Raw genomic sequence first — 22,573 nt, forward strand, 5'->3', positions numbered from 1 at the left:
ATGGGAAAAAAAATTTTTTTTAAAGTGAGGTGAAATTGCAAAAAAAATAGGTATTAGACCTACCGGTAATGATGTTTCCAGGAGTCCATCCTGACAGCACCATGGAGGACGTCCTCCTCCTCCTCCTTACAGGGACAGGAAAAGCACACGAGAGGTTAAAAGGTTCCCTCCCACCCATATCCCTCAGTGATTTGACAAGTACCACAGTGTGGATAATGCACGTAAAATTTTAATGATACAATCATATTACAGCATATGACATAACATAATATAACATAGTAAAACATAACAGGGAGGGAACTACCCATGCTGTCAGGATGGACTCCTGGAAACCGGTAGGTCTAATACCTATTTTCCAGGACGTCCCCCTGACAGCACCATGGAGAGTACCAAAGCACCTCCCCTAGGGTGGGACTACCGCTTGGAGAACCTTTCTCCCAAATGCGGTTTGCTGACTAGCCATCACATCAAGCTTGTAGTGCTTGCAGAAAGTATTAAGTTTGGCCCAGGTTGCTGCTGTACAAATCTGATCAACCGAGGTGCCTGCCCGATTGGCCTATGAGGCCGATACTGCCCTGGTAGAGTGGGCCCTTAGTCTATCCGGCGGGTTCGCGCCTTCTGCCTGGTAGGCGTCAGAGATTACTGAAGTAATCCATCTGGCGATAGTTGCCTTAGAGGCTTTCTCATTACGGGGATTGTCACAGAATGATGGTAACACAATCTCCTGGTTTATATTTTGGGATAAATGTCGGGTCTAATCTCAGAATTATACAGTCCTCTCTGATCTGGAGATATGGGTCTCTAGTGGATAGAGCCTGGATCTCTCCAATTCTCTTGGCCGTGATAATGGCTATGAGGAAGGCCGTTCTGCGGGTGAGAGCTGAGATAGACATCTCCTTACTGGAAATGTAGGAATCCCTACATAGGAACCTGAGTACCAGGCCGAGGTCCCAAGGCGGGGTGAGCTGCCTAATCATGGGGCGAAGCCTCTGCGTGGCCTTTACAAATCTTATTACCCAGGGATGAGATGCTAACGGGTAATCAAAGTATGAGCTTAAGGCCGAAATCTGAACTTTTAAAGTGCTGGGCTTAAGACCTTTATTAAACCCTGACTGTAAAAAGTTTAAAATACTAGGGAGGTCAGGGTTACCCGCCACAAGATCAGACCTGCCACCGTCCAGACAAAACCTCTTTCAGATCTTCCGGTATATTGCGGATGTAACCGGCTTCCTGCTGGCCTGTAGGGTAGATATGACCTGATTTGATAAGCCTTTTGCCTTTAAGATGTTCCTTTCAGGATCCAAGCCGATAGGTGAAGTCTTGCTGGATTCTGGTGGCTGATCGGGCCTTGGTGGATGAGGTCCTTCCACGGAGGTAGCTCGACCGGGTTTCCCACTGCCATAGCTCCCAGTAGGGAAAACCAACTTCTCTTCGGCCAGTAGGGAACCACCACTATTACCTTTGCGCGGTCCTCACGGATCTTCCTTAACACTGCCGGTATGAGTGCCAGTGGTGGGAATGCGTGCGAGAGGGGTTCTCCCCAGGTCTGGCTCAGGGCGTCCACGCCTTCCGGGTGGTCTGCCGGGTTCAGCAAATAAAATCTGGAGACCTTTGAGTTTCTCCGATTTGCGAACAGGTCTATACTGGGGGTTCCCCAACGTTGTCACAGTTGATGAAAAATTTATTCGTTCAATTCCCATTCCGTCGGGTAGACCTGTTGTCTGCTTAGGTAGTCTGCCACCACATTCTGGGAACCCTCTAGATGGACTGCTGTTACCGAAAGCACTGTTCTTTCTGCCCAAGAGAATATTTTTTCTGCTAAGGCCTGGAGCGGTTGGTGCCTGGGTCCTCCCTGATGTTTCAGGAATGACACTGCTGTTGTATTGTCGGATAGTACCTGGGCGTGTCGATTCTTTAGGATTGGACGGATCCGCCGCAGAGCTTCTCAGACCGCGTAGAGCTCCCTGTAGTTGGAGGATCTGCTTCCGATCTCTGCCGGCCATCTCCCTTGGAAAATATTCCCTTCTATGTGGGCTCCCCATCCCCACGTACTGGCGTCTGTGGTGAGTACCACGTATGGAGAGGTTGTCCATAATACGCCGATCTGGAGATTTCTGGCCCATGTCCACCACCGTAGTGACCCTCTCACCGGCCCTGACAGCGTTATGGGTCCGTCGAGTGAAGTCTGCCTCCTGTTCCATACCTCTAGGATCTGTGTTATGATTGAGTCACTGAGGAGGAAAAAACAAAACACAAGCTCAGCCCAGAAAATCAGAGAGGTTGGAAACTAGCGGATTGCAGACCCCTGATCCTATCACACAACTAGCAGTAGCCGTGGAGTGTTCCTACGGTGATCCTAGACACCTCGTCACAGCCGGAGATCTAAATAAGCCTAAAGAGAGAAAAGGGAAAAACTGACTGCCCCAGAGCAGACCCCAAAGCAATAGGCAGCCCCCAACATATAATGACGGTGAAGCAAGATGAAAACACTAACACAGATAGAAAGATAGGTTGAGCAAACGATGGGGCCCAAGCTAACTAAAAAGGACAGGACAGAAAAGCTGCTGTCTGCAATCCAAGAAAACCCTGCGAAAAATATTACCAACACAACTGATAAGCAAAAAGGACCCTGAAGTCACTAGACTTCAAACCCTATATCAGCACTCAGAATATTCTGGAAGCAGAGCAAAAGAGAACACTGATCAAGGAAAAAGAATCCAGCACACCCCCGGCCGGGGATGGCTGAACTCAAAAAACAAGGTAAACAAAACCAAAACTAATAAGTTCAATAGCAGAGCAAAAACTTATCTTTGGGAAGCAGGAATCAGACTGGTCTCCAAGAATCCAGCAGAGAAATCACCAGCGACTCAGAAGGGCGTCGGCTGCCTTATATCCAGTCTGTAGTTCCCGTAACCCAGTCACAATCCACCTGATCAGGTGTTTGGTTTCTTTCATCCAAATCAGCCTCACTACCTTCCTTCACCAGAAGAGGGAGATCCTCGGACACAAAAGATGAATGAACAGATGAGCTCACAACAGATCTGCTTCTGTAACGGTCTCGAGTGGGACTGGGCCCATCTGACACACGGGATGCAGGCCGTCATTAGGCCCAGAACCTCCATTGCTTTTCGTATGGAAGAGCGATGCTTTAAGAGGTCCCTGGCTCTGTCCTGAACCGTCTTCTGCCTGCGCTTGGGTAGCAGGAATATCCTGTCTTGTGAGTCCAAGAGCACACCCAGGAAGACCTTCCTGCGTTCTGATATAAGGTCTGATTTTTGCCAGTTGATCTTCCAGCCAAGGAACTCCATTAGATATGTTGCTCAGTTTCTGTTTTGGAGGAGCGCTTCTTCTGATGCTGCCACCAGGAGGAAGTCGTCTAAATACGGGATGATGATGATACCCTGACTCCTCAGGAAGGCCACTACCTCCGCAACCAACTTTGTGAAGATTCGGGGGGCCGAGGCCAGGCCGAATGGAAGACATTGGAACTGGAAGTGGCAGTTCCGAGTTGGAAATTTGACTGCGAACCTTAGTAAATTCTGGGATGAGGGGTGGATAGGGACCTGATACTGTAGTACGCACTCTTCAGGTCGAGAGAGCACATGACCGCGTCTCTGTCTATTAACTGTATTGCGGACCAGATATTGCCGACCCAGGTATTTAGAGGCTTTAAATTTATAATAGTCCGGGCCTCGCCAGATGGCTTTGCGATGGAGAACAGGGAGGAGTAATGTCCTCTTCCCGTCAGAGGAACTGGCACTATAACCTCTGACCTGATCATGTCGTGTATGTCTGCCCACATTGGTGAGTCCATCTGGACAACAGTAGGGATAATATATCTGTCGGGGGGGGGAGAACTCTATACTGTAGCCCTCCGTGATGGTTCTGAAGACCCACTGATTCTGGGTAACTCGGGACCAGTTTGTTGCGAAATGGCGAAGTCTTCCCCCGATACCTATGGCGTCATTGCCTCCTAGACCTGGAGGTTGACGGAAAAAGGGAGCCCTTGCTTCTCCCACCTTGGCATGGGGGCTTCTGTACGAGCCTCTATTAGATGTGACCTGGTGTCATGGTCACGTGTGTCTGGACGCAGATGATACCGCAAGGCGGACCCATAACACACGTGACCCTGGATACAGCGCCTCCAGTGGCGAATTTAAATAATAATACGTGCAGATGGATACACCGCCTCCACCTGGCGAATTTAGGTATTACACGTTAATATAAATTCTGGAAACCCCGCCTCCAGTACAGCAAATTTAAATAATAAGGGGGAACCTGGAAAACATTAACAATGGTGGGCCCTGCGATAGGGAATGGGGACATGGAGACCTCCTGCACTCCCCTGAGCCAGTGTCCCTGCACTCCTCACATTCCCTATACAGGCTCCGCACCTGTCGCCGCACGCGAACCTTAAACCCTTGCTCGCCCTGACCCTAAACCCTCACTAGGGAATTGGTCAGTGCGGAGACTAATCCCACCACTGCACTAACAACACACATGAAGAAAAGAGACAATACAGGGGGACACCACTTAGCTTTAGGCTCTGTGCTCATGCTCCTGCAACAGAGCCCCACCACCTGCGTGCGTCTTCTCCTCCACCCGGATTCATCACCATCCTGGATCCTACACCATAGTGCAGCCTTGGAGCAGAGTCCATCACCAGTTGCAGCAGTCCAGTCACAGAGTCCCAAGGATGAGTCAGCCTCTGCCAAAATTCTAAGCATGCTTGAGTCCAGCTCTCGGCCACCAAGTCGAGCATGCCGAGTGCAACTCTCTCCATAGTCGCCACTCCACAAAGCCATGCACGCACTTCCCGCCGACACCATAAACTGCGACTCCTCCACGCCATGCCAGCAATTCCTGCAAACACCATTAGCTGCCACTCGTCTCCTCTGGCTGACTGCGCAGGACTCCTCTTCAGCTCCATGTTCACCCAGGCTTCACAAACTCAGAATGAATCAATCAGTCAGTATCACCAGCAGTGATTGCACACCCTGAGACTCACTTATAGAGCCCCACACCTGATTCATAATTACGTGCACATTAACCCTAAAGTGCGATACCACTAACCACCACCAGGGACAGTCAAGTCACTTGGCACTTGCCAAAGTAAAAAAAAGTTCACCCTGTGCAATTTAAAACTGTCAGATCAAATTCAGATCATGACAGCTGGGTCCTGGAATCGGTCTGTCTCCTGTAGAAGGGCACTCTCCAAAAGGGCTGGGGCCGCTTAGGCCTTTCTTCTGGGAATCCCTTATTTTTGTCGGACACCAGCTCCAAGATATTATCCAGAGCTGGTCCGAAATCTCTTAGACCTGAGAAGGGAAGGGAGCAGAGCTTTGCTTTAGAAGCGTTATCTCCTGACCACGATTTAAGCCAGACGGCTCTTATGGCGGCGTTAGAGAGGGAGCTATTTCTGGCTGCAAATCTTACTGATTCGGCCGACGAATCTGATAGGAACGCTGTGGCCGACTTCATGAGGGGAAGGAAAGTTAGGATCTCAGACCTAGGGGTCTTGTTGTTAAGGTGATCCTCCAACTGCCCCAACCACAAAAACATAGATCTGGCCACCGAGGTGGCCGCTATGTTAGCCCTGAGAAGGGTCCCCGAGGTCTCCCAAGTTCTGTTTAATAGAACGTCCGCCTTCCTGTCCATCGGATCCCGGAGACTTGATGAATCTTCGAACGGTATGGCGGTCTTCTTGGTGACCTTGGCTACCGGAACATCGATCTTCGGAACCTCCTGCCAAAAACGTGTTTCCTCCGGATCAAACCGCTGCCGATCCTTAAAGTCCCGGGATAGCACCAGACATCTTTCCGCCTCCTTCCACTCTTCACGGATCATTGTCTTTATGTATTCGCTTACGGGGAACACAGTCTGGGTTCGAGACACGAGACCTCCAAACATTAGGTCCTGTCTGGATTGTGGTTTAGGAACTTCCTCCATCTGCATGGTGTTCCTCACCTCCTGGACCAAATCATCCGTGTCCTCCAGTCTGAACAGGTGTTTCCTGCCCTGGTACTGCTTGTCTGCCGGGATCTCTCCTTCCTCCTCTGGATCTGAGTCTCGGAAGTCAGACCTCTCCTCGGAGCTTGGCTCGGACACCTCCGCCTCCCACCTAGGATGCTTTCGGCTTGGCCCTGGGCTGGGGAATCGCTGCTGCGCAAGACTGCCTCTGGAGGCCTGGACCTCCTCCCGAATCAGGGATCTCATCTCGGCTAGGAGGGACGGCTGCTCTTCTCCTATCACCCTTGATGTGCAGGGTCCGTAGAGGGTTTTAGCGTGGGTGTCTGGCAGCTTTACCCTGCATACCGGGCATCTGACAGATTTAGATGCAGCCTTGGCCAGGTCCTTGACTACTGTCAGGTGGGCTGCTGGGGTTCCCTTATCCTAATGACAGAGGATAGGGCTATCAGGCTACTACCCTGGGCCGCAGTGGGTGGCATGGGGAGGGAGCTCTGCGCCAAGCGCACTTACCCCTCCGGTTATCTGGTCTGCGTCCATCCTCCTTGCGCTTCCAGAGAGATGCCAGGCTCCTGGAGCGTGCGCAGACATTCAAAGCTGGAGCGTGACATCACTGTCTCTGCGATAGGCCGGGAATCTGCTTCCCCCAACGCGCCCCGCCTCCTGATGCTGATGCCCACCCGACCAGCTGCCTGCGGGGGACCGGCCTTCGCCATGCCAGTTTGGAGCCGAGAGCCTCCCACCGGGAGGAGCAGCTCCCTCCAGGAGCGACGTCCTGCTCCTGGCCTTTGGGGCAGAGGGACTCCCCACCGGAGAGTTTCGGCCCCGGGCGTCTTCGCAGGGGGAAGGATTGGACCGGCCGCACGATCCCCCTGAACCCGGTGAGTATGTTGCTGCGCTTCCTCTCGCGTGTCCCTCCATGCAGGGACAGGAAAAACACTGAGGGAGATGGGTGGGACGGAACCTTTTAACCTCTCGTGTGCTTTTCCTGTCCCTGTAAGGAGGAGGAGGACGTCCTCCATGGTGCTGTCCTGGAAAGTGCAATCCCACACTTGTTTTTTGTTTGGCTTTTTTGCTAGGTTCACTAAATGCTAAAACTGACCTGCTCATGATTCTCCAGGTCATTACAAGTTCATAGACATAGACACCAAATATGTCTAGTTTCTCTTTTATCCAAGTGGTGAAAAAAAATTCTAAAGCTTGCTAAAAAAAAATAATAAAAAATTGCGCTATTTTCAGAGACCCGTAGCATCTCCATTTTTCGTGATCTCGGGTTGAGTGCCGGCTTATTTTTTGCATGCCGAGCTGACGTTTTTAATCATACCACTTTTGTGCAGATACGATCTTTTGATTGCCCATTATTGCATTTTCATGCAATGTCGCGGCGACCAAAAAAACATAATTCTGGCGTTTTGATTTTTTTTTATCGTTACGCCATTTAGCGATCAGTTTAATTCTTTTTTTTATTGATAGTTTGGGTGATTCTGAACGTGGCGATACCAAATATGTGTAGGTTTGATTTTTTTATTGTTTTATTTTGATTGGGGTGAAAGGGGGGTGATTTGAACTTTTATGTATTTTTTTATATACTGTATTTAAACTTTTTTTTTTAACTTTTGGCATGCTTCAATAGTCTCCATAGGAGGCAAGAGGCTGCCATAGCGCGATCGCCTCTGCTACATAGAGGTGATGCTCAGATCTCCTCTTTGCAGCAGAATTACAGGCTTGCTATGAGCGCCGACCACAGGGTGGCGCTCTTAGCAATCTGCCAACAACCATAGAGGTCTCGAGGAGACCTCTGGTTGTGATGGCAACGCAGCGATGACTCACGATCACGTGACGGGGGTCGTCGCTGCACGTATTTCCAGACCGCCGTCCGGAAGTGCATTTAAATGCCCCGTCAGTTTGACAGCGGCATATAACTACTTAATAGGCGCGGGCGGATCGCGATTCCGCTCGCGCCTATTGCGGGCACATGTCAGCTGTTAAAAACAGCTTACCGCCGGAGCCCACCTCAAAGCGGGGGATACTGCCAGCTGCCGTACTATTCCGTCAGCTGGCAGTAAGGGGTTCAGAAACAACAGTTTATAGTCTATATTATGACGTCCGAGACACTACATACATGTGCATCCATGTCAGTAGCAAAAGCAATTGTTCAAAAGTGTTTTGCAGACGACTTTCGTTTATAATCCATGTCAGATGCTTCTCGACTAAGATTCCAGCTATAGTCAGCCAGCACTTTCCCTGGTACCTTTTCTCCATCAGCGCAATGTCTTGGTGAAATCTTTCGTGTTCATCACTAACGGCACCAAGATTGCCTGGAAAAAAGTCCAAGTGAGAATGTAGAAAATGCATTTGTGGTGGCATATTGCATTTCATCAAATGATATGCTGTGAGCATGTTGTCAACAATTTGTTCAAAGTTCGGTGCCCTGCTGTTGCCAAGGAAATTGAAGGTCATATCTTTAAAGGCTCTCCGTGCCACTTGTTCAGCACCTTGCAAAAGACCATCAAAGCTACTGTCATTCATTATATCTCTGATCTGTGGACCAATAAAAATACCTTCTTTAATCTTTGCATCATTTATTCTTGGAAATTTCTCTCGCAAGTAAGAAAAGGCTTCCGATTCTTTGTTCAATGCTTTGACAAAATTCTTCATAAGCCTAAGTTTAATATGCAATGGAGGGAGAAATAGTTTTGCTGGATCAACGAGAGGATTAGGTTTAACATTCTTCAGTCCAGCAACCAGGTTTTCGCGGAGTGGCCAGTCCTTTCTGAAATAGTGCATTTCTCATGCACGACTGTCCCACTCACAAATAAAACAATACTTGCTATATCCAAGCAGAAGTGCAACAACTTTTAGATCACCACATATGTTCCAGTTATAATTTCTATTAATGTGGGTCAACAGTAACTCCATATTCTCAGACGTTTCTTTCATGTGTACGGCATGTCCAATAGGTATTTCCGTTGTGTAGTAAAACCACCTTCAGACTTATAACTGACAAGTCAATAAACAGTCGCCATTCCTTCAGGTCATGTTCTTATCCAAGAGCACCAAACAACCCCAAGACATCGTTGCACAAGGTTAATCTGTTGACATGGTTGAAAAATTGATTAAGGTCTTCTTCACGACCGCGAAAAACAGAAACTTTTGTTCCTGGTAAAAAGAGATTTCGTTCTTGTAGCCCTGATCCCAATAATTGTCTCTTTGACAATTTCAAATCTCTGACCAAGTCACTCAGATCACCTTGACTGAACATATGTGGATTAGAGATGCAGAAGGCTCAAAGTCTGGGTCTACAGCAGTTTAATTTTCTACTGACATTGTTAGTTCATCTTCGTCGTCCACCAATGTCCATACTTTGGGCAGCTTTGGAACACGAAGACTTTCATTGTGTGGCACTGGTCTTACGGCTGAAGGAAGATTAGGATATTCCATTGATTTCTTGTTCTTTGCTGAATATCCTGTTACATTTGTAAGGCAGAAGTAGCAATCTGTTACATGATCTCTCTGCTCTCTCCATATCATTGGGGCAGCGAACGGCATTGAAGGTCGTGATCCAATCAGCCATGCTCTAAGTAAGTCAGTATTGTCTTTTGATTCCTTCCCTGCCCAGTAGATGTGGTATGCTCCGTACACAGTCAGCTGTATTATTCACTGCATCTGTGCGGAATTCGCATAAGTGCTTGCATATGTGTAGATCAGCGATTTATGTTATTTAAGTGGAAAATTCAGAATATACTGCTTCAGAAAAAGTTCATACATGAGTTTTTAGAATTATAACAGAATATTATAATGTTTTGTATCATTTCTCAAAAACCTTACTTGATAGGAAAAATCTGAAGTCATTTCTGAAATCAGCATGAAAAAAAATCTATCAGGAACACTCAAAATTGTCCGAGGAACAAAACCTTGGTAACACAGTGTTATCGTAGTTATCTTCTTGTACATAGGAGCAGCTTTATAGTAGATATTTTCTTGTACATAGGGGGCATTATTATAGTAGATATATTTTGTACATAGGGGCAGTACTATAGTGGTTGTATGCCATACACACTGAATGTAGTATAAAATTTCATAGCTCTAAGGGTATATACACATGATCAGGAATTGGCAGCGCATGTCCGCTGCGACCAAAGCGCTAACGGCTATTGAACCATGTGGATTCATCGCATTCAATATATTGTATGGGTGAAATTTGTCTTGCAGAGGTTTGCGTCTCCGCAAGATAAATAGATATGCTGAGGTCTGGAGAGATGCGCCGAATGTCCTTCTCCACAGGTGAGCCGCAGGCGTCTCTGGACACATAACGGGCATGGGATTTCTTGAAATTCCATCCACTATGGTGTAATATCTGGACATGGCAGGTTGGACGCTGCACAAATGTCCAGCATCCAACCCGCAGCGTTTACTGATCGTGTGCACATACCCTAAGATGTCACAGCTATGTAATACATGTGTCAGAGTAACAATTTAAAATTAGAGTAATCACCATTATGCTGTACAGATAAGTTAAGATAGGGCAGCATAGTGGCTCAGTGGTTCGAATTACACCAAGGACAACATCTGCAAGGAGTTTGTATGTTCTCCCTGTGTTTGCGTGGGTTTCCTCCGGGCACTCCGGTTTCCTCCCACACTCCAAAGACATACTGATAGGGAATTTAGATTGTGAGCCCCATCGGGGACAGTGATGATAATGTGTGCAAACTGTAAAGCGCTGCGGAATATGTTAGCACTATATAAAAATAAAGATTATTATTATTATTATTATAGTGTACTATTATGGTACTTGGAGAGACAGATCCTTAGAAGAGGGCCCTTTGCCTAATCTCCCACGCATCCTCCAGAGCTCTCACACAGATATCTATTCAGCTTGATGAACACCACACAAATGGCTTAGATACTCTGGCTCAGCAGACAATATACCAGGCTTAGATACAGCTGATCAGGAGATAGTATTACACAGGATAGACTTAGAGATACAGTAAATTCTCCAGACAACTCTACCTTTCTAACCATGTGTCTGCTGGTGTCCGTATACTTTCCCACTTCCTCACGTCTGTATCATCGTGACCTCACCCTTTGTAATAACTCTGTATCAGCCATCTCACGTGTTTCGAAACACAAAAAAGGAAGGAGGAACCCAGATGCAGTCACATAATAGACGGTGTAATTAGGGACCTAAGGTTTGACTTTTGGGCAGTAAACCTCCATTCACTGCACAGGACAACTAAGAAAAATATCAAAGTGGAAACCCAGAGATGATACAGATGAAGTCCATAACAGTAAAACAACCCGCCTAATATTACATGACTTTGACTCATGCTGCCAGAACTGCTGTGCCCCATCTAGACATGGACTCCACAAGGTCTCTGATGTTGTCCTCTGGTATGAAAACTCTGACCGGTCTGCAGCAAGCTGCCATGCTTTGTGTCTCCTGACTCTGTGCTATCACAACTGTAGTGCTCTGCACAATCTGACACCTTCCTATGATAGCAACACTTACAGCACTTTGTGATACCGATGATTATAGGCTGTGCTTCCTTTGACCACTTTTGGTAAGTACTTACTGATACACACCAGGAACACCCCATAAAACCTGCCGTATACTGGGTACACCTCACAAGACCTGCCATATACCTGTTATGAGTGGCAGAAGGCACTAAATAAAAATATAAAAAGAGTGCCTTCGCCACTCGGGGTCCACCGTGTGGTAGATGGAAAAACCGCTGCTAGGTGGTGGCAGAGCTATATGGCGGTAGTGTGCACAGGGTTAAGTGCGTCACCCAGATGCACTAAGCAAACTCTGTTAAGCTCACAGAGCTATAATAATAACTGGTAACAGAAAAGACGCTGAGTCTGTTCAGGGCACAGAGTCTCAGCGCTACACACGCGGTATGCGGTCACCGGAGCAGCACAAGATGGCGATACAAACTCTGTAAGGACCTACCGTGAAGCGTGTGCAAGGCGTCGCAACCGCGAACGCACACAGGAGCCGCTACTGCAGTGCGGCAATAGCTGAGCCTCTGCAAATGCACCGCAAGCTAGCAGGCGCAATACTGACGCTAGGCTGCTGAGCGATGGAGCTATAGCGCGCTGGCGCAGGTACTGGCTCTAACTCAAACTCTCACACATTCGTATTATCCAAGGGATGGGGTTTCATAATAAGTCAGTCACCAGTCCAAGCATCCATCAGCACACATACAGCAGCAAAATATGCTATACAAGCGCATGGCGGAACAGCCATGCGCACTTTTTATAGCAAGCGGTACCTGCCGGAAATCTCCAAGTCTCCTCAAGGAGCCAATAGGATCCGGAGCGGGAACTGAGCACCTGACTCACGAACTCCAATGGGAGCTCGTCCCGTGAGCATGCTCAGAAGATGGAACAAAGGACTTAGCCTCTGGAGATAAATGTGAGAATCTGGATTCCTGCATAGGAGAAACCAGATTCCTAACAATACCAGTGCTGCATACCGAGAACACCCCACAAGACCTGCCGTATATCGGGAACACACCACAAGACCTGCCGTATACAGGGAAAACCCCACAAGACCTGTCATATACCGGGAGCACACTTCAAGATCTGCCATATATCACGAGCACCCCACAAAACCTGTCATATTCCGGGAACACCCCAAAAGATCTGCCATATACCAGGAGCACCACACAAGACCTTCCATATATCAGGAGTACCCCACAAGACCTCCTGCATTCCGGGAGCATCCCACAAGACCTGCCGTATACCGGGAACATCCCAGAAGACGTGCTGTATACAGGGAAAACCCCACAAGACCTGTCGTATACTGGGAGCACACTTCAAGAACTGACATATCACGAGCACCCCACAAAACCTGTCATATTCTGGGAACACCCCACAAGATCTGCCATATAACAGGAGTACCCCACAAGACCTCCTGCATTCCGGGAGCACCCCACAAGACCTGCCGTATACCGGCAACACCCCATAAGACCTGTCATATACCAGAAACACCCCACAAAACATGCAATATATCAGGAACACCCCACAAGACCCACCGCATACCAGGATCACCCCACAAGACCCACCGCATACCAGGATCACCCCACAAGACCAGCCATATACCAGGAGCACCCAACGAGACCTACTGTAGACTGCAAAGAACCCAATGAGAACTGCCATATACCAGAAGGATCCAAGATCGTCCATGTACTACCAACATCCAAGACCTGCCTTATACCGGGAATGGTCCAAGAAACCTATCATATACTAGGAGCACTCCAGAAGACCTGCGGTATATTGGAAACACCCCATGATACCTGCAGTATACGGAGTACACCCCATAAAATTTGCTATATATCTGCGTTTGAGAATGGCAAGAATCCTGCCAGTTTAGGGACGTCCGTCGAGACGTTACAGTTTGGTCCCGGTCACCCTTATTGCTCTGATCCATACACTTCCCAGTTTTCCTGCTGGCTTTAATGAACAAGGTGCGCATATGTAAAAAGTTACAAAAACAGCCTAGAATGTAATCACTGACACCGCTTTTTTATTACAGCCACTGCACAGGTCTTGCTACTTGCTTTCATAATGCTCTTCCATGAGTGAGACCTTTACTGAGATGCACTGTATGTGAATACATTCCTATGTACTGCCCACTGCAGGTACCAAAAGGAATGACAGTGTATAAACTGTACAGAAGATGCAAAGACAAATGTGGATATTGTCATCTACAGATTAAATGTGACATATGACACAGTCCTGGAGGTCTCCACTCCCTAGAGGACAGTGGTGAGAGGAGCATCAGTTTTTCGTGCGACCATTGAGCAGTACTTGTCAGGGAGTCCGGCCATTCTGAAAGAGAAAAGGAACAAGAATAAATGATTGGTGACTATACTGCAAAGCGAACCAGTCGTTTTCTTATGCCAACGCTGCATCTATGTCTGGGAAAGTGACTAACGATACGGCAACAGCTCCCATGGGGAATTACATTAGCTAAAAAAAATGAAAAATGAGTCCAAGATGGCGTCTTGCGTCTGTCATACTCACCGCAGTTCATCCAGCTTCTTCTGTTTCAGTTCGTTCAGACGTGCTCTGCGCTGCCAAGCCTCTTCGTCCAGTCTCTTCCCCTCGTCAAAGTGTGCGATCCGCTCGATGACCTGCCTCTGCTCGTTCTCTCGGACTTGGCACCTTAGCTCTCCCGCATACTTCGCAAGCTCGCTGGCCTTGTCCGCCTGCTCTTTGCGCTCTTTCTCCATCAGCTCCCGCTGGACACTGGTGTGGGAAGATCCGGAGAGGACTATAAGGAGCTACGCCTAAACGATAATAGTCTGTAATGGCTGCTCTTCGTACCGTAAAACCCTGTCGAACTCAGCCCGATCCCGCTGAGCCTGCACGGCCAAGAAGAGCTCCTTCTGAGCCACCTGCTCCAGGCGAGTTTTCTTCAAGGTGGAGTTCATCTCCGCTTGTTTCATGGCTTCCTCCTTCTCTTTTTGACGCCAGGATCGCTCCATGGCTTCTTGGTTTCGCTTTGCCCGGAGAGCATCCTAGAATAAATGACATATTAGACAGGCCTTCAATAGCGATGGGGACTGGATAAGGGGACAAAAGGGAGCCTCCCGCTATACCTGACCCCCTATATGTGGTGACTGCTACTGACTATAGCATCTAAGGATGTATATTGCTGCTGATTATCCAGGCAGCTCCTATCTACATGGTACATACCTGCTCTGCGTGGTGGTCCTGGGCTCTTTCCTGCAATGCTCGGAGGCGAGCGACTTCTTTTTCTTTTTCCTTCTTAATTTTTTCCTGTTCTGCCTCATATTCTGTTTCTCGAGCCTGTGTGCGATAATGAAGACACTGGTGATCCACAGGAGCTACTTACATTTTCGTTTTCGTCTGTGGATGTGCAGTAGATCCACTCACGAGGAATAGGTCCACTTTTACTCAATAGGGCTCATGCGGAAATTGTAGCATGTTGTTTATTTCTTTGACAATGACGAGACAAACTGGTGCAGAAAATATCTTTAGCATGATAACACGTTTGCAGGAAAACTACAGAACACTACATAGGAATTTATGGAAAATCTGCATCAAATACAACATTTCTGATACGAGTGGATGCTGTGTAATGCCTCATTTCCCCTGTGGTGGCGTTGCAGCTTTTTCCATAGATCACAGCTCATCGATGCAGATCACTAGGACACTTAGCAATCAGGAAACCTAATAAAAGCAGAGAACTCCTTCAACGCCTTCATGACCTTGCAATTTCCCATTTTTTTGCGCTTTCGTTTTTTTCTCCACTTCTTCCAATAGCCCAAACTTTTTTCCCCATCCCCATATGAGAGCTTGTTTTTTGCAGGACAAGTTGTACTTTTGAATGACACCATTCATTTTATCATGTTATATGCTGGGAAGTGGGGAAAAAATCCAAGTGTGTTGAAAATGCACATCTTTTTGCAATTCCACAATGGTTTTTGGGGTTTTTATTTAACATATTCATTATATGGTAAAACTGACCTAGTAATAGGATTACCCAAGACAATACAAGTACGCAGATAGAAAACATGTATAGAAGAAAAAAAAAAAAACTGAAATTTGTAAGAATTTTTCTTTTAAAACAGTAACGTTCTCATTTTTCGGGATCTGGGGCTAGTGAGGGCTTATTTTCTTGCGCCCTGAGCTGAAATTTTTACTAATACCATTTTGGGGTAGGTACGATGTTTTGCTCGCCCCTTATTGAATTTTATTGCAATGTTGTGGCGGCAAAAAAAACTTTATTATGGCTTTTTTTTTTTTTATTGTTCATTACACCGTTTACCGATCAGGTTAATTATATATTTTGATAGATCTAAATTTTGCGAATGCAGCGATACCAAATATGTGTATTTTTTTATATTTGTTTTATTTTTAATGGGGCAAAGGGGGTGATTTTAACTTGTTTTGTTTTCTATTTTTTGCAACTATTTTGATATCACTTTTTACTGCATTTGTTAGCCCCCTTAGGGGACTTGAAGCTGCGATAGTCCGAACGCCTGTGCTGTAAATAGCAAGGCTTCAGCTCTGCTATGTGTTGCAGAAATCATGATCTTCTATGAACGCCGGCCACACGAGACGGCGCTCACAGGAGATTGACAATGATAGGCATGGGTGTCTTCTGCAGACCTCCAGCTGTCACGACAACCCATCGCCGCCCTGCAATCAAGTCACGGGAGCACGGATGGACGGGATGAATGACATGCTTCCAGTCGGTGCATATTAAATCTCACTGACTTTGATTGACAACGGGATTTAAAGGGAATCTGTCACCCCTTTTTTGAGATATCATATAATGATATCATTCAATTGTGTGTCACATAAGGATTCTTAGTACTTTTGCTTCCCCCTAACCCCCCTGCACCTTTCACGCATAAATACCTTTTTTATATCGGTTCAGAGGTATGTAAACTGCAACGGTCTGGTCCGATTGGTGGGGCTTATTCAACTGCTCCCCCCCTCCCTGTCTTGCTCTACACAAGAAGAAATGCGTAGAGCAAGACAGGGAGGGGGGGAGCAGGTGAATAAGCCCCGCCCAGCGGGGTCAGGGGGAAGCAAAATTACTAAGAGAATCCTTATGTGACACACAATTGAATTATATCATTATATGATATCTCAAAAAAGGGGTGACAGATTCCCTTTAACTGGTTAACAGCAGCAGGTGGAGCAGCGCTACGCGAGTGGCTGTTAAAGGCACATGGTGGCTGATGAAATCAGCCATCATGTGCGGGGAAAAATATGAGCTCGATGTGCAAGCCCACATCAAAAAAGCAGGGACACGACCTTTCACGTAAATATACGTCATATATCATGAAGGGGTTAAGTCTCCTAATCTCTGTGAAAAGAAAGTAACCAAAGCGAGATGTGCCTTTAATTTCAGGCACCATCAATTGGGTTTACCAGTTTGTGCTTGGTGTATTCCAGCACCCGCAGATCCGCAAGCCGCTCTTGCTCCTTCCTCTCCATCTTCTTCCTCTTGTTCTCAGCATTGACACGTTTGATCTCGGTCTGGATTTCCAGTTGTTCTTGTCTTTTCTTTTCCATGTCCTATTGGAAATCAAGAAAATCCTCAAAAACAGAAATCAGGATCTGATCCGACTATTCATTTATGCCGTCAGTACAAATGTCAGGATGCCATGGGCTCCTATAATCACGTATCCCACTATCTGGACTGTTTAGAAGAGCGGGCTGACAACTATTATGGCCGTCGGTGCCACTTCCAGAGCAGTTGTCAACCAGTATTCCCTGCTTCATAACCAGTAAATTGGAGTAACCAGGGGTGGTCTATCCGCACCACTGCCCACGTGCCTGTGCCGCTCACCCTGTAGTCCTCCATCTGTAGCTCCTCCAAGTACTGGAGCATCTGCTGAGCTTCTTGGTCTCGCTGTTCCTCCTGCAAGATCCTTGATTGCTCATTTTCTTCCATCTGTTGAATGATGTGAAGTTTTCCTCTGAAGAGAACAAGCCACATCTTGTCATGGCTGCTTTCTGACTGTTTCGCTGGGAACCAGTCAGCATCATCACGGGCGAACACTCCCAAAATACCTGATCTTTTCCAATTTACGCATCTCCTCGATCTCCTCCTGCATCTTGATGGCTTTCTGCTGCTCCACCTCCATCATTTGGTCCAGTCTCTTCCTCTCATCCCCCATCTCCTTGGATATGAGGCTTTTCTCAAGGATTTGGGCGTCACGGATAGCGTGGCACTTGGCGCTCAAAATCATCTGCAGGGGTGGGGTGGAAAAAAAGAATTTTATTGCGATTTTATTAAAGGAGGGTGTACTAACATTGCCTGGCAAAGCATGCTGGACCATGCGAACAGAGTAGACAGTCTGCCACCTACTGGTCATCAGCGGTATAGTTATCCCTTTTCACGGAGTGGATCAGCTCTGCCGCTCACCCACTGACAGCCATTCCTTCACTCACCTCGCTCAGTTTCTTTATCTCATCCTCCTGCTCCATGCGCATGGTATTGGCGCGTTGTAGCAGGTACTGTGCCCTCTGCTGGGCCTCCTCCTCCAGTTCGCTCAGTTTCTCATTCTTCTTGCGGAGCATCTCCTTCTGTTTCATGAAGTTCTTCCGATCGTTAGCGGCATCCTGACAACGAAAGACCCTCGTTAGTGTTACGACGAACCCCTTCCCCCATATATCCTCCAGTGACCCTCCATATTCACACAGGGTCTTACAATGGCCGCCTCTTTTTCTTCTTTCATAGTCTGCATTGCCTTCTCCCGCTCCACCTTGGTCAGGACTCGCGCCCGGTCCTTAATGCGACTGAAGTCCTGGTTGGTCATGATCAGGGACAGTCCGGAGGGGTCATCGGAGGGCACGCTGCCAATATAGAATAGCATATCCTTAGGCTGTTTTTTACTGTTATCTAAGCAGCAGGAAAGTGGCTGATAACAGTCAATGGCATGGCTAAAACTCCTTCCGACCTTTGTTGGCCATGTACTCCTATACCCAATAGTGGGTCATGTCAGCCGGCACTTACATTAGGTCTCGGATCAGGTCACTGGTGATGATCCGGATCGTCTCAGGCTTGTGACCCCGTGACGGCGCTGATGCGGCTTTACGACGTCCAGTTTCGCCTTTCTTTGCAACCGGAGCCTCATTTCTCGCTTGTTGCTGTTAGGAAAACATAATTTATATTAAAAGGTTTTTTTTTCAGGATCTATATCTACAACTCCCTATCCGGATGAGGAGATGAATGATGCTCCTACACGGGTCCTGCCACCACCACCATCATCATCATCATCACCTTCACTCCAAACAGACTCTCGTCTATCTCTGAGCTCAGAGCCTTGGTGCGGTATTTTCGGGCTTTCGATCGGTGGGAACCAACAGATCCGGAGCTGATCGAACCAACAACGCTCTCCGACTGCAAAGAGAATATGAATAAAGACATTGTGTGTATATACCATATATACAGTAGTGAGGTGTATACACAATAGATAGATACACACAGTACTGAGGCGTATGCACGATATATATACACAGTAGTGAGGAGTAAGCACGATATATATATACACAGTAGTGAGGCGTATGCACAGTATATACAGAGTAGGGAGGCGTATGCACGGTATATACATAGTAGTAAGGTGTAAGCACGATATATATACACAGTAGTGAGGCGTATGCACAGTATATACAGAGTAGGGAGGCGTATGCACGGTATATACATAGTAGTAAGGTGTAAGCACGATATATATACACAGTAGTGAGGCGTATGCACGGTATATACACAGTTGTGAGGCATATGCACGATATATACACAGTAGTGAGGAGTATGCATGGTATATACACAGTAGCGAGGTGTACCCATGGTATATACACTGTAGTGAGGTGTACCCACAGTATATACACAGTAGTGAGGTGTACCCACAGTATATACACAGTAGTGAGGTGTACCCACAGTATATACACAGTAGTGAGGCGTATGCACGATATATATATACACAGTAGTAAGGCGTAAGCATGATATATACACAGTACTGAGGTGTATGCACGGTATATACACAGTAGTAAGGCGTATGCACGGTATATACACAGAACTAAGGTGTAACCATGGTATTTACACAGTAGTGAGGCGTATCCACGGTATATACACAGTAGTGAGGCGTACCCACGGTATACACACAGTAGTGAGGCGTACGCACGGTATACACACAGTAGTGAGGCGTACGCACGGTATATACACAGTAGTGAGGCATACCCACGGTATATACACAGTAGTGAGGCATACCCACGGTATATACACAGTAGTGAGGCGTATGCACGGTATATACATAGTGAGGCGTATGCGCGATATATATACACAGTACTGAGGTGTATGCACGGTATATACACGGTAAGTAGTGAGGCGTATGCACGGTATATACACAGAACTAAGGTGTACCTACGGTACATACACAGTAGTGAGGCGTAAGCACGATATATATACACAGTAGTGAGGCGTATGCACGATATATACACAGTACTGAGGTGTATGCACGGTATATACACAGTAGTAAGGCGTATGCACGGTATATACATAGAACTAAGGTGTACCCATGGTATATACACAGTACTGAGATGTATGCACGGTATATACACGGTAAGTAGTGAGGCGTATGCACGGTATATACACAGAACTAAGGTGTACCACTACCTACGGTACATACACAGTAGTGAGGCGTAAGCACGATATATATACACAGTAGTGAGGCGTATGCACGATATATACACAGTAGTGAGGCGTATGCACGATATATACACAGTAGTGAGGCGTATGCACGATATATACACAGTAGTGAGGCGTATGCACGATATATACACAGTAGTGAGGTGTATGCACGATATATACACAGTAGTGAGGTGTATGCACGATATATATACAGTAGTGAGGCGTATGCACGATATATACACAGTAGTGAGGCGTATGGACGATATATATACACAGTAGTAAGGCGTAAGCACGATATATACACAGAGTAGTGTGGTGTACCCACGGTATATACACAGTAGTGAGGTGTATGCACGGTATATACACAGTAGTGTGGTGTACCCACGGTATATACACAGTAGTGAGCGTACCCACGGTATATACACAGTAGTGAGGCGTACGCACGGTATATACACAGTAGTGAGGCGTACGCACGGTATATACACAGTAGTGAGGCGTACGCACGGTATATACACAGTAGTGAGGCGTACGCACGGTATATACACAGTAGTGAGGCGTACGCACGGTATATACACAGTAGTGAGGCATACCCACGGTATATACACAGTAGTGAGGCATACCCACGGTATATACACAGTAGTGAGGCGTACGCACGGTATATACACTGTAGTGAGGCATACCCACGGTATATACACAGTAGTGAGGCGTACGCACGGTATATACACAGTAGTGAGGCGTACGCACGGTATATACACAGTAGTGAGGCATACCCACGGTATATACACAGTAGTGAGGCGTATGCACGGTATATACATAGTGAGGCGTATGCGCGATATATATACACAGTACTGAGGTGTATGCACGGTATATACACGGTAAGTAGTGAGGCGTATGCACGGTATATACACAGAACTAAGGTGTACCTACGGTACATACACAGTAGTGAGGCGTAAGCACGATATATATACACAGTAGTGAGGCGTATGCACGATATATACACAGTACTGAGGTGTATGCACGGTATATACACAGTAGTAAGGCGTATGCACGGTATATACATAGAACTAAGGTGTACCCATGGTATATACACAGTACTGAGATGTATGCACGGTATATACACGGTAAGTAGTGAGGCGTATGCACGGTATATACACAGAACTAAGGTGTACCACTACCTACGGTACATACACAGTAGTGAGGCGTAAGCACGATATATATACACAGTAGTGAGGCGTAAGCACGATATATATACACAGTAGTGAGGCGTATGCACGATATATACACAGTAGTGAGGCGTATGCACGATATATACACAGTAGTGAGGCGTATGCACGATATATACACAGTAGTGAGGTGTATGCACGATATATATACAGTAGTGAGGCGTATGCACGATATATACACAGTAGTGAGGCGTATGGACGATATATATATACACAGTAGTAAGGCGTAAGCACGATATATACACAGAGTAGTGTGGTGTACCCACGGTATATACACAGTAGTGAGGTGTATGCACGGTATATACACAGTAGTGTGGTGTACCCACGGTATATACACAGTAGTGAGCGTACCCACGGTATATACACAGTAGTGAGGCGTACGCACGGTATATACACAGTAGTGAGGCGTACGCACGGTATATACACAGTAGTGAGGCGTACGCACGGTATATACACAGTAGTGAGGCGTACGCACGGTATATACACAGTAGTGAGGCGTACCCACGGTATATACACAGTAGTGAGGCGTACGCACGGTATATACACAGTAGTGAGGCGTACCCACGGTATATACACAGTAGTGAGGCGTATACACGACACCTGACCCCCTCTGCTCAATATCTCAGGCCCTCCTGTGTTCTCACCATGTCTGTGCTCGGCCGGCTCTAGCTGACAGCGCTTGCAGTTGATCGGTTGTCAAGACGACGGCTGCTTCCGGTGTTGATAGAGGTCTCCCTGAGAACAGGAAAGGCTGCGGAAGTGACATCACATCGTGTGAGCCCGGGCTTTTCCCTGAGGTGTAGTGATGGGCAGTCCGGCTCTTTTTGGTGATCTGGCTCACTCGGCTCTGCTCACCAAAAAGAGCCGGCTCTTCTTGCAAAAAGTGCTCCTTTCCCCACTTTTATCACTCCAGTCTCTTCACTATAAAGCCTAGCCTAGGCCTCATTATACAGGTGTACTGGGGTCTAGTGAAGGTTTTTTAGCCATTTTCTCAGAGTGTAAGCTCCTGGGATCAGGCCCTCACTCCTGTCCGTATTGCTGTTTTGTGTTATCCTCTAATATCTGACATTTGTCCATGTGTTCTACATTAGTCAGTGCGGTGACATCTGCCGGCACTGATTATTCTAAGGCTATGTGCACACGCTGCGGATTTGCTGCGGATCCACTAGTGATTTACAGTACAATGTTTTACTATGGGGAAAAA

At 47.0% G+C, this 22,573-nt stretch overlaps 1 protein-coding gene across 1 annotated transcript; it reads right to left on the reverse strand.

The window, feature by feature from the left end:
- Positions 1-13,476: 13,476 nt before the first annotated feature.
- Positions 13,477-22,176, reverse strand: CFAP45 (cilia and flagella associated protein 45). Its single transcript, XM_073566972.1, has 12 exons — positions 22,014-22,176; positions 18,743-18,862; positions 18,476-18,609; positions 18,171-18,315; positions 17,911-18,081; positions 17,530-17,708; positions 17,306-17,435; positions 16,885-17,031; positions 14,674-14,787; positions 14,302-14,495; positions 13,999-14,223; positions 13,477-13,803 (listed from the first exon to the last, which is right to left on the reverse strand). The coding sequence occupies exons 1-12, from the start codon at positions 22,014-22,016 to the stop codon at positions 13,728-13,730; spliced, it is 1,638 nt and encodes a 545-aa protein (XP_073423073.1). The 5' UTR covers positions 22,017-22,176; the 3' UTR covers positions 13,477-13,727.
- Positions 22,177-22,573: the final 397 nt, after the last annotated feature.

Source organism: Dendrobates tinctorius, unplaced genomic scaffold (genome assembly GCF_039654945.1).
Source record: "Dendrobates tinctorius isolate UK_male_01 unplaced genomic scaffold, ASM3965494v1 ptg000019l, whole genome shotgun sequence".
Lineage (NCBI taxonomy): Eukaryota > Metazoa > Chordata > Amphibia > Anura > Dendrobatidae > Dendrobates > Dendrobates tinctorius.